The sequence below is a fragment of the Littorina saxatilis genome, linkage group LG2, assembly GCF_037325665.1.
Source record: "Littorina saxatilis isolate snail1 linkage group LG2, US_GU_Lsax_2.0, whole genome shotgun sequence".
Lineage (NCBI taxonomy): Eukaryota > Metazoa > Mollusca > Gastropoda > Littorinimorpha > Littorinidae > Littorina > Littorina saxatilis.
In genome coordinates this window covers 15451419-15468918 of record NC_090246.1, presented here as the reverse complement: position 1 = coordinate 15468918, position 17500 = coordinate 15451419, and the positions used below count along the sequence as shown (strand labels likewise).

General features: G+C 41.1%; 1 protein-coding gene across 2 annotated transcripts in view; it reads right to left on the bottom strand.

The window, feature by feature from the left end:
• Positions 1 to 17500, bottom strand: part of LOC138958313 (calpain-1 catalytic subunit-like) — a 51102-nt gene that overhangs the window by 30312 nt on the left and 3290 nt on the right. For both annotated transcript variants that reach the window (XR_011453370.1, XM_070329423.1), the window contains exon 2: positions 14742 to 15125. Coding sequence is in view for 1 of the 2 variants with exons in the window: in XM_070329423.1 (XP_070185524.1) it covers positions 14742 to 14885 (144 nt within the window). In the remaining variant the exon portion in view is untranslated. The remainder of the gene's footprint in view (positions 1 to 14741; positions 15126 to 17500) is intronic.

Below are 17500 nucleotides of genomic sequence, written 5' to 3'. Positions count from 1 at the left end.
TTTGTGGTGATTCATGTTTGAAGAGATTTGTTATGGATATGTATCCAGAACTAAATATTGTGAATCTGGTTGGTAGCAATTATATAAAAGTGCTGAAAAATAAGGTGAAAAACAAGTTTTGGCAAGATGTGTTAAAGCATTATGAAAAGTTATATGCAAAATGTTTACCTGTTAATATTGATGAATTTTTGTACGAATGTCTTTTTTATAATGATAACATAGTGAGAGGTAAAAGAAGCATCTATTATAAGAGTTGGCATGAAGAAGGAATTGTATATGTGAAACATTTAGTAAATTTGGAGGGTAAATATTTGAATTATCAAGAGTTTTCTGAATTATTTCCTAATGTTAAAAGTGATATTTTGTTGTATTGTGGAATTGTATCCGCTGTGAAAAGCTATCAGAAGAAATTGAATTTTAAGACATTGAATTGTCAGCATGAATCAGTGGATAGTAGAGTGTGGTCAGTGATAAAAAAAAAAGAAAACCATTTTGTGAAGAAGGTGTTTGTGCAGTCTAACGTAATTCCATCCCCGGTTTCAAAATGGAATAGCACCAGTGAAAGTAATATGAATTGGAAATTAATTTTTTTTTAAACCCTTTCAAAGTACTGTTGATGTAAGTTTAAGGTGGTTTCAGTTGCGACTCTTACACCGGATTCTACCTTGTAATAAATATTTATATTTGTGTAAAATTAAAAATTCACCGCTTTGCACATTTTGCGGGTATCATGAAGAGACAATTTTTCACTTATTTTGGGAATGTATGATTGTTAAAACCTTCTGGATTAAATTGAATACTGTATTGCACAAAGAATGTTTACATTGTGAACATTTGACTTTTTCAAAAGGATTGATAATATTTGGAAATGATGATAATGTGAACACTGATAATGTTTTAGATTTGATTATTCTTTTAGGAAAATATTATATTTATAAATGTAAACTTCAGGGCTCAGTTCCGCTTTTGAGTGTTTTTTTGAAAATATTAAAACAAAGATATTACATTGTAAGGAAATTGAATTTTATCAGGTATAGAAATGTTGAATTTTTGTCAGAGTGGTTACCCTATGCGAATATATGTTAGGTTATTGACCAAGGCGAAGTGTCCATTTCAGCTTAACTTCTTCCACAGTTTTAAAATTGTAGGTTTTTATAAGATTTTAGGCAAGAGTGTGTGTGTATGTCTAATGTCTGTCTGCTTCACTTATCCTCTTACCTGTCTGTCACCCTGTCCAATCTTATGGGTGTAGGGGTGTCTTGTATTTTAGTGACTTTTGACTATTGTAGGGTGGAAGTTCAAAAAGAATCTATTATTTGTATTATTACTTAAGAGTATACATTATAAATGATACCACCACCATCAATACCCCCTCTCTCTCTCTCTCTCTCTCTCTCTCTCTCTCTCTCTCTCTCTCTCTCTCTCTCTCTCTCTCTCTCTCTCTTTTTCTTTTTATCAGTATTGTAATCTGCATGTCATGTTATGCTCTGGCCTTACTTGTAGGCGAACGGTATGTTATATGTCCGTCTGTCGGTTATGTCCTAATGTTGTATATATCTGTCTTGTATACTTGCCATTTACATATTTAATATACAAGTTGAAGGATGAATGATGATACATTGGAGACGGATGCATGTTACTGATTAAAAGCCCCACAATGATGTGCTTGGCAAATACAAACAAAAACAAAAACAAAAAAACAAAACAAAACAAAAGACGGCAGCTCGCGACAACGAGAAGTGACTACTGTGAATATCAAATACTTGGCCAGTAGTAAGCCTCAAGGCATTCGTTAGTTCTGCTGAGTTGGGAAGTCTGGTTATCTAAAACTACTTCAAAAACTGCCTTTTATGCCTTTTGAGAGGATTGACACCTACACCACTCAGCATGCCTTGGCGTCCATGGTAGAAAAGATATATGAACAAAAATGACTGTTTTGGGTGCAGATGTGCTTGTTCTGTCTAATGACATGCTATACATGTTTCGATTTAGTTGTTCTGATTTGTTGTCGATTTTATCGCGGGAACCTTGATTTTGCGAATTTGATTTTGGGGGGTGTCTGTGTTGTAGGTTCCATTGTATCGACACTACGTCATGTAAACTCAATCTGTTTTCTGAATAAGTTAGGGGAATAAACGGCCTTTCCAATGGGTTTTACGATAAACGGCCTCATCAGAGAGATCTACCCTCAAACGCATTTGTAAAGTTTGTATTATGACGAGTAGTGTAGAGACAAAAAACAACAATAAACAAATAAAATTCTTTTTCTTTCTTTCTTTCTTTGTTTCTTTCTATCTTTCTTTTTCTTTCTTTCTCTCTTTCTTTTTCTTTTTTTTAAATGTATTCATTCATTAATTCTATCTGTCTGTCTTTCTGTCTGTCTGTCTGTCGGTCGGTCGGTCGGTCGGTCGGTCGGTCCGTCCGTCCGTCCGTCCCTCCATCCGTCTGTCTTTCTTTCCTATTTTTGCCTCCTTCGAAACACTGTTTCACCCAGTGTCACGACGACCGTAGAGAGGATATCATTATGTGAGACGAGAATCCTTTGTACCTTTTGTTTGCTGTTGCGTGGGTATAGTGGGATTCGTTTTTTCCCACAAGATAGATAGGGCATAGGACATGCTGAGACACTGTTGTGCCCTTTTCTTTACTTTTGCAAAGAGTTAAATAAGGCATGTGCAACCTTGCAAAATGTTGTTTCAAATGTTTGTGCGCGGTATTTCAAAAATAGCTCACTCTTCCACACCCCATACAAACCCGACGGAGTAATTTCCAAAAATCGTCTATTTGCGAAAGATTGTTGTCCACGTTTAGAGCGCTTTCTTGATCTTGCCTTTTGATTGTTTGACCTTGTTTGACCTTGTTTTCAGTTATCAGAAAATATAATCGGTATCGTGTTCCTTGTCAAAAAGTTAACACCAAGATCCACATAAAAACGATCTGTAAATAGGCTAAACATGACAGGAGTCCCCACTGATGACCCGATCACCCGATGACTCAAAGTTGTCTAGTAATGATTTGTTTCCAGTAAATTAAAGGCACAGTAAGCCTCCCGTAAACCATCACAGAGCTCCCCGAGCGTCTACATACAGTACAAGCATACTTCCATTTGAACGCTCACCGAACGGGAACATCCTGGCTGCTTTCTGTCGAGCGTGAGAAATTTTCAAAGAATTTGTTTTCGTGGACTTGGGCTGCTACAACAATGGCGCCTCGTTTTGGTGCTGGACGGCTGTTATGATACCGGAAATCACGCCCGGACAGTAAGCCTCCCGTAAACCATCACAGACTGTCAGGCTTTTACACACAGTACAAACACGCTTCCATTTGAACACTCACCGAACGGGAACATCCTAGGTGCCTTACGTAAAGAGCGAGCAATTTTCAAAGAAATAATTTTTCGGATTGTCTCCATCTCAATCGGACCCATCCTGAACTCAGGTCAAAAAGGATTTATTCCCTTCAACTGGCGATAGCCGTGGAGCGATGATTATCAGAATGATTCGGACCGTGGTGCGTTTTGGCGCTAGACCTAACTTTTAAAATCTAAATAATAAATTCTCAGCTTGTTACACAAACATTCTTAAATCATAAAAGAATTCTTTTTTCATCAAGACAAGATCAGTACAATTCGAAGTTTTGAAAGTTTGAAAAGCCCGAAAGCAGGGTCACGCAAGGTCGTGATTTTCGTAGCAGACGACTGTTTATAGGCAGTCAAAAGCCATCGCTAGAATTCTTATGAATCACATTCGGTTTTTTTCGTGAAGAGTCAGAGGTACATAACGTGCTATTGCAGATAAGCTCACAGCGAGCCCCATTCAAATTACAAACTGTTGACGACTGCATTGTGAAAAAGGGAAACTGGATCACACGGGTTCACGATGGCTCAGGGGTAAGATAAACCACGCAAAAATAAATTCTTTGAAAATTGCTCGCTCTTTACGTAGGGCACCTAGGATGTTCCCGTTTGGTGAGCGTTCAAATGGAAGGGTGTTTGTACTGTGTGTAAAGGCCTGACAGTATCTGTGATGGTTTACGGCAGGCGTACTGTGCCTTTAAGCCGCGTACGTTTACAGCCAAGCATGAGCTGACTGAGTCGTAGGTACTTGAAAATCGCACTGATTTGTGTGCATGCTTGTTTGACTTAGTTCCTGAAAGCAATGTCGACAGCGAGATAAGAATGTTCTGTGTTTTTTGCATTTGTTTTGCGTGATGACTTGCACGATGTACGTGAGAAATCAGGTGTAAACAGTTTTATGTACAAACCACTGCTTACATGTATGAAGAATTCGGCATATGATATGGGAGGCAAGACAGGATAAGATACAGAATACAGAATATTATATTTCCCAATGTTGCTGGTCATTGCGCTTAAAGAACATTCACTCTATAAACCGGATCAAATACATCAATAAAAATACGGTACTAGACATTAAATTAAATACCTACACTTAAATAAGCAACATAAACGCTCTATAATTTCCTCATCTACCGTCAGTCACACACACACACACACACACACACACACACACACACACACACACACACACACACACACACACACACACACACACACACAAACGCAAACCCTCCCACGAGCGCACGCGGAAAATTCTAAAACGTGTACTTTTACACAGCAGCCTCATGTATACTACATATCGGAAAATATAATTCAATCAATCAATATCAATATGAGGCTTATATCGCGCGTATTCCGTGGGTACAGTTCTAAGCGCAGGGATTTATTTATTTTTATTTTTTTAATTTTTATTTTATGCAATTTATATCGCGCACATATTCAAGGCGCAGGGATTTATTTATGCCGTGTGAGATGGAATTTTTTTACACAATACATCACGCATTCACATCGGCCAGCAGATCGCAGCCATTTCGGCGCATATCCTACTTTTCACGGCCTATTATTCCAAGTCACACGGGTATTTTGGTGGACATTTCTATCTATGCATATACAATTTTGCCAGGAAAGACCCTTTTGTCAATCGTGGGATCTTTAACGTGCACACCCCAATGTAGTGTACACGAAGGGACCTCGGTTTTTCGTCTCATCCGAAAGACTAGCACTTGAACCCACCACCTAGGTTAGGAAAGGGGGGAGAAAATTGCTAACGCCCTGACCCAGGGTCGAACTCGCAACCTCTCGCTTCCGAGCGCAAGTGCGTTACCACTCGGCCACCCATTATGGTTAATTTGCACAATTCTGTGTGGAAAATGTCTATGGTTGTTCACTTTTAGGCAATTTCTTTATCAATTGATCTCTTTGTAACAAAAAAGCTTTGTTGTTGTTGTTGTTGTTGTTGTTGTTGTTGTTGTTGTTGTTGTTGTTGTTGTCGTCGTTGTTGTCGTTCTGGGTTTTGGGAGACGATATTTAAACCAGCATGCACACTGTAGTTGTATCCGGTTTAATCTGCATACCAAAAAAAAACAGGCCGGGTCATACAATACAGTAAAAACTCGCACCGACACTGCCGTTCACCCAAGCGCTGAAGCGCGACCGCTCAATGGGGTGAAGCGTCAGTCTGCTATCATAATCGGAATCATTATTTTCCGTATTATCACAACCAACTGCCGCGTGTCCTCACGAGAAGGTCAAGTTTGTCCCCATGCATGCCTGCGCACAAACGCTGTTACGGCGAGGTGCACAGGGCACTTTTAGTTCACAGAAATGTGCGCCACAGTTTCAGTTATGTGAGGTGGTTGGGAGCGGAAACTTAAAGGGGGGCGGTCAGTTAATTGATGTATATTTCTTACAGAGATAGGAAACATCCATGTTAACTTTATTTCTGTTCAATACCTTGGACGAACACAGTGACTGGAAAAGTCAGAACAGCATAATACCTATACAGTCTAGAGACATAGTGCTTTTTGCCGCGCGAGCCGAGAAAATGTTCCCTCTTTATCTTTGCTACGCTGGCCACAAAACCCCTCCGCGCGGAGGTGTTTCCAGACACATCCTACGAATTTGCAGATTGGGGGGGGGGGGGGGGTATTTACGCGGATTTGTTAGTGCTATGCACAAAAGACACTGTGACTATTTTATCTGTGTAGCGACTGTCTTTAAAAGGCACAGTCCTTCCCGAATAAACGATTCGGATCACCGCCTCGGATCTGGCCAAGTTTTTACGTGGAATAAGGACATCCCTCCATTTGGCCAAGCACCAATGAGCAACACAAATACTGCTTATTTCCCGTGCATTGTGGGAATGTTCCCTATGAATTTATTTAACGAAAGCCACGTGTTGAATGTTGGTGTGTGTCCGAGTGGAGGGATGGTCAGATCCCATGTGAACTCCTGCCCAGATCTGAGAGAGTCTTTCCTATCCTTTGAAGTAATCGCAGGACACTTACAGAAATATTTCAGTCATTTTATTTTTTAAATAACATTCAAGTAAGTAAATTTCAAGCCGTGGTATCTTTATCAACCCACTCTAACATCTCTGGTAGCCGATTTAGTCATTTAAACAAGAAGAGCAAACGCTCGATCGAGTCACTTTCGCAGTTCTGAATATTATATGAGGCATCAGATGGACAGGAAGAAATTGCTATTCACAACACAATGAGTCACGTTCACATAAAATTTGAGCCCGGTCACTTTTATAGTTTCCGAGAAAAGCCCAACGTTAAGTTGTGTGTTGCCGAACAGAAAAGGCTAGTTATCTCCCTTGTTTTTCTGATAACGTTCGTAAAAGGCTACAGATGTAAATACTTTGATGTAAAGAATAATCCTACAAAGTTTCAATCACGTCCGATGAACTTTGTCAAAGATATAAAATGTCTAATTTTTCCTTTGACGCTGACCTGTGACCTTGAAAAAGGTCAAAGGTCAACGAAACCATCGTTAAAGTGTAGAGGTCATTGGAGGTCACGACTAAACAAAATATGAGCCCGATCGCTTTGATAGTTTCCGAGATACTTTGTCAAAGATATAAAATGTCTAATTTTTCCTTTGACGCTGACCTGTGACCTTGAAAAAGGTCAAAGGTCAACGAAACCATCGTTAAAGTGTAGGGGTCATTGGAGGTCACGACTAAACAAAATATGAGCCCGATCGCTTTGATAGTTTCCGAGAAAAGTCCAACGTTAAGGTGGTGTCTACGGACGGCCGGCCGGCCGGCCGGACGGCCGGCCGGCCGGACAGACTAACACTGACCGATTACATAGAGTCACTTTTTCTCAAGTGACTCAAAAAGTAGTAGCAATGGATTCTTAGCAGGATCAGTCAGATTTTGCATTTGCAGAACACCTTCTTTAGAAACTAAGCCGGGCTTCGTGTTTTCCTAGCAAACTTATCTGTTTGCCTAAAACGCCGAATACTACAGTAGAGAGCCATGATGGAATCTGTTTCATGTTTATACACTGAAAAAAACCTCTCCTATTTAAGACCTACCCCCCTTTCGATACCTTTTTTCAGCATTTCTGCTCATAACCTCTAGCTCTGTACACTTACCTCCATTTAACGACTCTCTTCTCTCTTTGAAGACCTGATGTTTTACAGCATTTCTGCTCATAACCTCTAGCTCTGTACACTTACCTCCATTTAACGACTCTCTTCTCTCTTTGAAGACCTGATGTTTTACAGCATTTCTGCTCATAACCTCTAGCTCTGTACATTTACCTCCATTTAACGACTCTCTTCTCTCTTTGAAGACCTGATGTTTTACAGCATTTCTGCTCATAACCTCTAGCTCTGTACACTTACCTCCATTTAACGACTCTCTTCTCTCTTTGAAGACCTGATGTTTTTCAGCATTTCTGCTCATAACCTCTAGCTCTGTACACTTACCTCCATTTAACGACTCTCTTCTCTCTTTGAAAACCTGATGTTTTTCAGCATTTCTGCTCATAACCTCTAGCTCTGTACACTTACCTCCATTTAACGACTCTCTTCTCTCTTTGAAGGCCTGATGTTTTTCAGCATTTCTGCTCATAACCTCTAGCTCTGTATGTAAATTTACCTCCATTTAACGACTCTCTTCTCTCTCTGAAGACCTGATGTTTTTCAGCATTTCTGCTCATAACCTCTAGCTCTGTAAATTTACCTCCATTTAACGACTCTCTTCTCTCTTTGAAGACCTGATGTTCTTCAGCATTTCTGCTCATAACCTCTAGCTTTGTACATTTACCTCCATTTAACGACTCTCTTCTCTCTTTGAAGACCTGATGTTTTTCAGCATTTCTGCTCATAACCTCTAGCTCTGTACATTTACCTCCATTTAACGACTCTCTTCTCTCTTTGAAGACCTGATGTTTTTCAGCATTTCTGCTCATAACCTCTAGCTCTGTATGTACATTTACCTCCATTTAACGACTCTCTTCTCTCATTGAAGACCTGATGTTTTTCAGATTTGTGGAGGTCTTAACATGGGGTTCCATTGTACTAACAAGGTCAGCTGCCCTTTACAGGATCTGGTCTCATATGGCACAGAGAGAAAGAAACATCTCGTACTTGTTGAAATCGGGAAAAACTACTGTCAGTTGAATTGAATATTTCAGCACAGGAGCTTTCGCCTACTGAGAAGCGATTGTCGTTCAACAGTATTGTAACTTATGTCTTCTTCAAGGTAAAAAAAAAAAGTGTTTTAAATAAATAATTATTGACCTTTTTTTCGTTTTTAAAAAGCACAACAATTAAGGTGAAAGTATTAGTGAAGCAAAGAATTCCCTCGTGTCTACACGTTTACTGTCCACGACCGTTATAACATTCAGCAGATCGCCGTACATCAATCAATCAATCAGTATGAGGCTTATATCGCGCGTATTCCGTGGGTACAGTTCTAAGCGCAGGGATTTTTTTTTTTTTTACTTTTTTTATGCAATTTATATCGCGCACATATTCAAGGCGCAGGGATTTATTTATGCCGTGTGAGATGGATTTTTTTTTTTTTTTTACACAATACATCACGCATTCACATCGGCCAGCAGATCGCAGCCATTTCGGCGCATATCCTACTTTTCACGGCCTATTATTCCAAGTCACACGGGTATTTTGGTGGACATTTTTATCTATGCCTATACAATTTTGCCAGGAAAGACCCTTTTGTCAATCGTGGGATCTTTAACGTGCACACCCCAATGTAGTGTACAACGAAGGAACCTCGGTTTTTCGTCTCATCCGAAAGACTAGCACTTGAACCCACCACCTAGGTTAGGAAAGGGGGGAGAAAATTGCTAACGCCCTGACCCAGGGTCGAACTCGCAACCTCTCGCTTCCGAGCGCAAGTGCGTTACCACTCGGCCACCCAATCCACACCAGTCCTTGGGTAGTCAAATAGGTCGCATTGTGCACTACACCCTTGATACATGTTTATTCATTCGCTTTGTCAAATGTTTAGCTACGTTTGCATTGCTCTTCCGTCTCAGTTTCGCAAGCTACAACTCAATCGAAACCTCTGTCTGCTTCAAGGCCAAATAGAGTTCTCAAAGGCCCCCTGTTTCAATTCAAGCAGTTCAATAGATTGTATAACATTGTATTGGTATTGTAACACCCTTAAATACATGTGATAGGCTTAGTGCGTGTGCAATCCTGCCTTGCAGTGTACGGTGCACAAGTACTGCAAGCTATGCGACTTGTTCAGTTGGTAACTCAACATTTTAACAAAGTGAACGTTAGCCTGTGAAAGAATATAGCGTTGCCTTGCTCCGTAGAATGTCACGATTTACAGTGAGTGTTGATATTGTTCCCCCCTAACTCTTTGAACAACGACAAAACACACTCACGCACGCACAGACGCACAAAAGACAACACGCACGCACGCACGCACCCAACACGTAAATCCGTTGAGTGAAGTTTTTCGGTCGGAATAACTTTCTTACGTATTACTATTAAAAGCTGTGCCTGATATACGACAAGTTCACAAATATAATCTGAAGAAAATAAGTAACGACACATAACTTGCAACTCTTTCTACATCAGCAGATAGGCGAAAGACTTTATTTTTTGATTCTGTGTAAGTTGCAATCTGTGCTTGTAAAATGTAATTCCAAAAATGAATTAGTAACGGTGCAAGAATTGAGATTTTCCGAAGTTGTTACCCAGCCAAACAATATCCATCTTAATGCTTTCTTCGCGTAAACTTTAGAAGCTGCATCGCTCAAGAAACTGCCAGAATCCCGGACAAGGTCGAATGTTTTACATAACTGTATGTCCCCAACATGCTGTTTCGGCGAACTCAGGTCATAAATGTTCTACTAGGCTGCATAATGCATTATAGTTGTAAGAATCGGCAACGAAAATGTTCAAACAAAAAAATGAGAAGAGCAAACAGGTGTCCTCTCACATACATACAGGGTGTGAAGAATGGCTAAGCACACATTGTTGACGCGTTTTGTCGGTTTGCCACCTTGCTCTTTGCTATGTCGTAGTTAAATTTATACCCGACTTCTGCTGCTGAATTGGTTGGAAAGATGCTGCATTAAAGGACTAGGTTAGAAGTATGCCGTAAATACGGATGTAATACACAAGACGAAGATACAGGGTTAGAACTACGCCGTGGGGTGGTACTAGGTGCGAAATACGTTGTATCGAGATACTGAGCATAGAAACCACTAATTAAGGAATTAAGGTAATGAGTATAAAATACGCCGTGTCAAGGAACAGAGTATGACATATAATAAATTATGCCCTATCATTAGAATAATGATTATGAAAAAAAACGTATCTAGGCACTGAGTATAAAATACATAGTATGAAGACACTGAGTATAAAATATGCCGTATCAGGGCACTGATTATTATTTTTAAAAAACCACGTATCTACGCACTGAGTATAAAGTACGCCATATTGAGGTACTAAGCATAAAGTACGCCATATCGAGGTACTAAGTATAAAGTACGCCATATCGAGGTACTAAGTATAAAGTACGCCATATCGAGGTACTAAGTATAAAGTACGCCATATCGAGGTACTAAGTATAAAGTACGCCATATCGAGGTACTAAGTATAAAGTACGCCATATCGAGGTACTAAGTATAAAGTTACGCTGTACAGTGAGTGTTGATATTGTTCCCCCCTAACTCTTTGAACAACGACAAAACACACTCACGCACGCACAGACGCACAAAAGTACAAAGTATAAAGTACGCCATATCGAGGTACTGAGTATAAAATACACTGTGTCAAGGTACTGAGTAAGAAATACGCCGTATGAAGGCACTGAGTAAAAAGTACATGCTACATGGTATTGAGTACGATACACATCCACTGTACCAAATGCACTGGGTAAGACTAACGCGGTAGGACAACATTAAGATCGTTCCCACAGTGTAAAAACTACTGCGTTTTATACTGCAACGTGCTAACGCATTACAAAGTATAATATCTGTCCCTATTCCATGTCATAAAAGGGGGGGACACGCAGGTTTGTGTGCATTTGATTCGCCGTCACCTCTTCTTGGTTTTATTCCCTTCCGTGTGTCCGCATGCCGACTGCGCTAGGCGCGGTTTACACTGAGTTGTGAGGTACGAACAACAAAACTGTGAGTGTAGGGAGTTTATGCTCAAATATGGAGGGTTTAGATATAAACAAATAATAAATGCGGATACAAAGTTCACGTTTATGGAGCGTTTGGAGGGTTCATCATCATCATTGGTCGTGCATGAGGTACACAAATACACCCACGTGCACGCACTCACGCACACACACACACACACACACACACACACACACACACACACACACACACACACACACGCACACACGCACACACACACACACACACACTATGGATAGGCAGTTCACACCGACGGGGAAGGGCACAAAAAGAAATGCTTAATAGGGCCTAAAAAAAAAATAGGTGTGGTTACGGTAACCCGACCTACCCTATTTTTAGGGGCCGGCCCTATAACTTTTTATTACATTTGTCAAAAAAACAAACAAAAAACACAAGAAAACGAGTGCAGAAAACGCAATGAAAGCGAAAGCGCCCGAGTCGCACACTTATTTCCCTGTCAAGTAGGTTTAATTTGTACACATTAGAAAAAAAAGTTTTAAAAAAAAAAGTGATTGCCTGCCTTCCTACCCTATTTTTTTTTGGCTATGTTACCGTAACCACACCTATTTTTTTTTTTGTTGGCCTAAGAGACACGATTTATTACTCCCTACGACGCGGAACACACCAACGCCTTCCAACAGAAATGAAAAATTATGGTTGCAGAGCAGAACACAAACAGAAGACAAGAAATACTGTCTAAACACAGCTAATGGAGTAAAGGAAGGCGGAGGTCGTGGCATGAGTAATTGAAGGTAGGTGAAGTATATCACGAACTGGTTTTTTAAAGTCAACATGATTTATTTTCCTCACATAAGACAATGACAGCAAACAAGGAACAATAAAGGGGCGTGTGAACTTTACACAACAGGATTTTGCAATCTCTTCTCGGTAGACTCGTCGCTGCGTATCCTGCAAGGTGTATATGTTAACTTATGCAAGTTACCTATAATGATTCAACTCTCTCTTTAGCGCAGTTACGCTTTCCACGAAGGGCGAACAACAACATCGAACCTTCCTGTTTTCAGTCAGATATCGTTGCTGTATTTGCTTATTACTCCGGTGTTTTTTTTTATAGCAAGTTTCAGTGTTTCAAAAGTTTGAGAAGATGAAAAATAATGAATGTAACAAGTAGCTTACAAGCCACCATAACAGCAACAATCTCAGACCTGACTCGGGAGTATTCACAATCTGTTCTTCATAAAGTTCGTTAAAAGCACAACTATTGTCGTATTGGTTATTACCTACGGCCTTTTTGTGTCTCAGTTTAACTTAAACCAATACATAAAAACGTTGGATGGAATTGGAGAAACGTAAATCCAGTGGTCTGAAAAGCGTTTGGTGAAATTTGCGAATTAACAGCCGTACTGGACGAGGTTGGATAGCCTATAAAATAACATGTTACCAGACTCAAGCTTTACTTCAGTGAGTGAAAAAGACATAGTTTACGCAAAGCTATTTAAGGCTAATGAATTCTGGCGGATGTGTGCTGCGTCTGCTGTGTTGACGCTTCTGACAAAACGCGAATTGGAAGCTACAGTTATTCACTCAGTTTCTCCGTCCTCCTTTCTCAAAACGTCAAATATTTAAATTCAGAGCCGCTAAATTGACGCGCAATAGGTATGACGATGTTGCCTCCATACAGTTCTGATCTCTCTCTCTCTCTCTCGATCTCTCGATCTCTCTCTCTCTCTCTCTCTCTCTCTCTCTCTCTCTCTCTCTCTCTCTCTCTCTCTCTCTCTCTCTCTCTCTCTCTCTCTCTCTCTCTCTCTCTCTCTCTCTCTCTCTCTCTCTCTCTCTCTCTCTCTCTCTCAGACACAGATGCGCTCGCACACACAGACAACATACTCTCCCCACCCATGTACCCGCGCAAGTACACACACACACACGCGCGCACACACACACACACACACGTACACACACACACACACACACACACACAAACACACACACACACACATACACACACACACACACACACAAACACACACACACACACACACACACACACACACACGAACACACACACACACAAAAACACACACACACACACACACACGAACACACACACACACACGAACACACACACACACACACACACACACGAACACAGTGACACACACACACACATACCACACACATACCACACACACACACACACACACACACACACACACACCTTATGCACACATTACGGATGATAAAAAACGTTTGTGTAAACAAAAGGCAAAGCGCAGCTGTCGCCAGGAAAACGAACGAAACTGAAGGACAGGCGCCCGAAACAATTAAAATACATGTAGGCTACACTTCACTGAATCTGTCACACTGTCATGTGATTAAACGAAAGATCAATACATGGTTGTCCATAGCAAAGAAGCTTCCATGTCTTACGTTTTGGTCTAGTCATTTTATTCAGTAGTTGGGAGGAACGATTGACTCGAGTCACTTTCCAAAAATACAAAATTTACGTCAAACTGTTTCATACCAAGTAGATTTTGTCTTTGTGTTTTGATAGATTTTTTTTTTTAAAACAGAGCCCTAACCTAATCTCACTGGCAGAAAGGGGCTGCGAGTTCCGATGCCTCGATTGTGAATTATCATGATGTGACAAGAATGCATGTCTACTGTTCCATTATTTCAGACACTAGAAAAAAAGAACTCACTCTCGTGCTTATCTTTACAGCCAACACTGTCATACTATCTTTGTTAACAGAACATGCTCTGTTACTCCTGAATGACAAAGCTGGAAAATACACCTATCAGTGGTGTACCTGTGACGGTGTACACTCTCTCACTGTCCCTGTCCTTTGAGTTTGAAAAAAGCGCTTTTAATGCAAATTTATGTGTCTGCATTTTGCGTCTAGATTTAATCAATTTTTACCGAAAAAGGTACGTAATTAAAGTGTTTAGACCCTGTGGTTGGAAACTATCGAAACAGCATACTAAAAAAACAAACAACAACTACAACTGTCGCGATGCTTTTAGACCCTATCAGCGGAAGGACCAAAATACATAATTAATACGAAAAATCTATTAACTGCTGCTACAGGTATGATGATCTGCTTGTGCTGCTGCAAGATCCTATTGGGTTGAAGGGTAAACAATAATACAACAGTTTCTATATCCTATAAGTTGAAAGGAAAAAATAGAGCTGAAATCGAAAGCTGTTAATTATTGCTATACCCTGTGACTGTAACGAACACAACACAAGTCTCAGGTAAAACAAGCGGAACACTCACGTGCGGTCGCCTCCATTCTATGTCGTCTGGAGAGCGAGGCTGTCGGACGTACAGCGAAGTGTTAGAAGCGGGGAAAGTGCTGTCCTCGAACAATCTTCCCGGCGTTTGTAGGAGCGTGCGTTTTATGCCCTGGTAGTCCGACATCTTGTCAACTGATGCTTCTTCTACCCTGTCCCGATCGCTCAAATCACTAGGAAGTAGAGGCGAAACGGGTTTTGTCGACGGGCTGTCAACTTCGATGTTGTTGTCGTCTGCTGCGCTGTCTCTGGTTCTCTCCCTTGGCCTGACGCATGACGTCACCCACCTGCACGCGCGCGCAACTAGCCGCCCCAGCGAGTGACATGCGTTCGATACGGCGGCCAGGGTGCCGGGCTTTGAATTTACCTGTACAAAAATAAAGGTGTGTCGAAAACTGTCATCGTTATTTTTGGACGAAATGCAACGTTTCGACTTTCTATTGGAAGGAGTAAGCCGGGGGTGGGGTGATGAAAGTGCGCGCGCGAAATGTGTGTGTGTGTGTGTGTGTGTGTGTGTGTGTGCGTGTGTTAGTGTGTGTGCACGTGTCTGTCAGTGTGTGTGTGTGTGTGTGTGTGTGTGTATTATGGTGTGTGTGTTATGGTGTGTGTGTGTTATGGTGTGTGTGTGTGTGTTATGGTGTGTGTGTGTGCCACCGTGTGTGTGTGTGTGTGTGTGTGTGTGTTATGGTGTGTGTGTGTTTGTTTGTGTGTGTGTGTTAGTGTGTGTGTGCGTGTGTGTGTGTGTGTGTGTGTGTGTGTGTGTGCGTGTGTGTGGAGATTAGGCGGGTGAGGGCCCCAAAGCGGGGGGGGGGGGGGGGTATCATCACGATCACGGGAAGGGAAATTTTAGCTTTCACGATCACAGTTACCTTGATTTTTGTTTTCACGATCACAAACACCTTGACGAATAGAGGATCATAGAGTGATACAGCTGTGAAAAATGTACGTTGAAAATAAAATGCTTTGCAATAATGCCCATCACGATCACGAAAACAAATGACGATCACGATCACGAGACTTGATTTTTTTGTCATCATGGATCACGGGCAAAGTCCCATCACGATCACAGAAATGGAAATTTCGGCAATCACGGTCACAGAGAAAGGTCAAAAAACGCCAATCACGATCACGATTTTAAACCCTTCGGGGCCCTCGGCGGGTGTCAGGTTTAGTTTTAAATCTTTTTTTTTAACTTTTGATCGCTCTCTTCGTACTTACCAAACAAGAAAGCTGCTCCATAATTGTTTAGTATCCAGTCCCCTGCGATATTGCATCAAAAACAATATTATGCCATCAAATAGGTGACTGTTGTGAGCCGATGCAAAAGATAAAGTTCCAGAGTTATCGACTCTGGGAGACACTGATCACGCACTGTTTGAAACTGCGTCATGGAGCTCACAAATCGCGATTTCCAAGCCATGATTTACAGTGACTACAAAAAAGGGGCTAAGTTCAGGGGTCGATTCGTAATGCATGAAAGTTTGCTGATGTGTTTTGGTTCATTATGAAAGGTCGCAACCTGTAACTCAAACAACTGCCATCTGTGTATGTGTGTTTCCTGGTGACCCACCTCCTGCCAAGTTCAAGAGTTCGTTTTGAGAGCCCTGAAGATTCTGCCCGAGCCTTCACGAGGGCTACACAAGGTATAGCCGAGGTCACGTGGTCCCAGGCCTGGATTAATTGGTTTGAAAGGATGGCCAGATGGGTGGCGGCTGGGGGTAGGGTTAGACTGGGAAAATGGCTAAATTGAATTGTTGGTATGTGTTTCCATTCCCGAGATTCTAAACAATTGTCGGAGCTCATTTTGGTACTATTACGTTCGTATTGGATTGAATACTTCTTTTTTGGTAGCATGTAGGCCTACGTTGCTGGTTCGATTTCGGTAATTTGAATGGTTAACTAACCTTTGTTATCTTGTTTGTTTGGTTGTTGTTGTTGTTGTTGTTGTTGTGTTGTTGTTGTTGTTGTTGTTGTTGTTGTTGTTGTTGTTGTTGTTGTTGTTGTTGTAGTTGTTGTTATTTTGTGTCTTTGTGGGTTTTTTTAGTACCGAACTTGGGGCCTGGGAGCTCAATAGGAAGGTTTCCGCCAGTTATCTCTCTGAGGTTTTGGGTGCGTGCCCCTTGCGGGGGCAAAAAACATCGAGGTCACAAGCAGGGTCAAGGGGAAGGTCGGCTGGGCGGACAGGAGTATGACGGCTTACTAGTGCCAAAACCTGGTGTTACCCATTATCACGTGATAATTACTAATTAACTCTGTCAGTTACTGTTTTCATCTGTTAGTTACTAATTTTCACGGGAAAATTACTAATTTTTAGTTTCGGCACTAGCAATCCGTCAGGAAGTGAGCCAAAACTAAAAATTAGTAATTAACAGGTGAAAGTTAGTAATTTTTCCGGAAAAATTAGTAATTTTCCGGGGAAAATTAGTAATTAACACGTGAAAATGGTAATTAACAAGGAAAATTAGTATTTTCCCTTGATAATTACAATTATGAGGTTTTGGCACTAGTAAGCCGTCATACAGGAGACTACAATAGGAAGGTTTCCGCCAGTTATCTCTCTTTGAGGTTTTGGGTGCTTAGAGAGTACCGTACCCCTTGCGGGGGCAAAATACATCGAGGTCACAAGCAGGGTCAAGGGGAAGGTCGCTGGGCGGACAGGAGACTATTGGTGGAGCACTGGACTTGTGATCATAAGGTCGCAGGTTCAAATCCCGAAAGGGACGGACACGGGTCAACTTTATG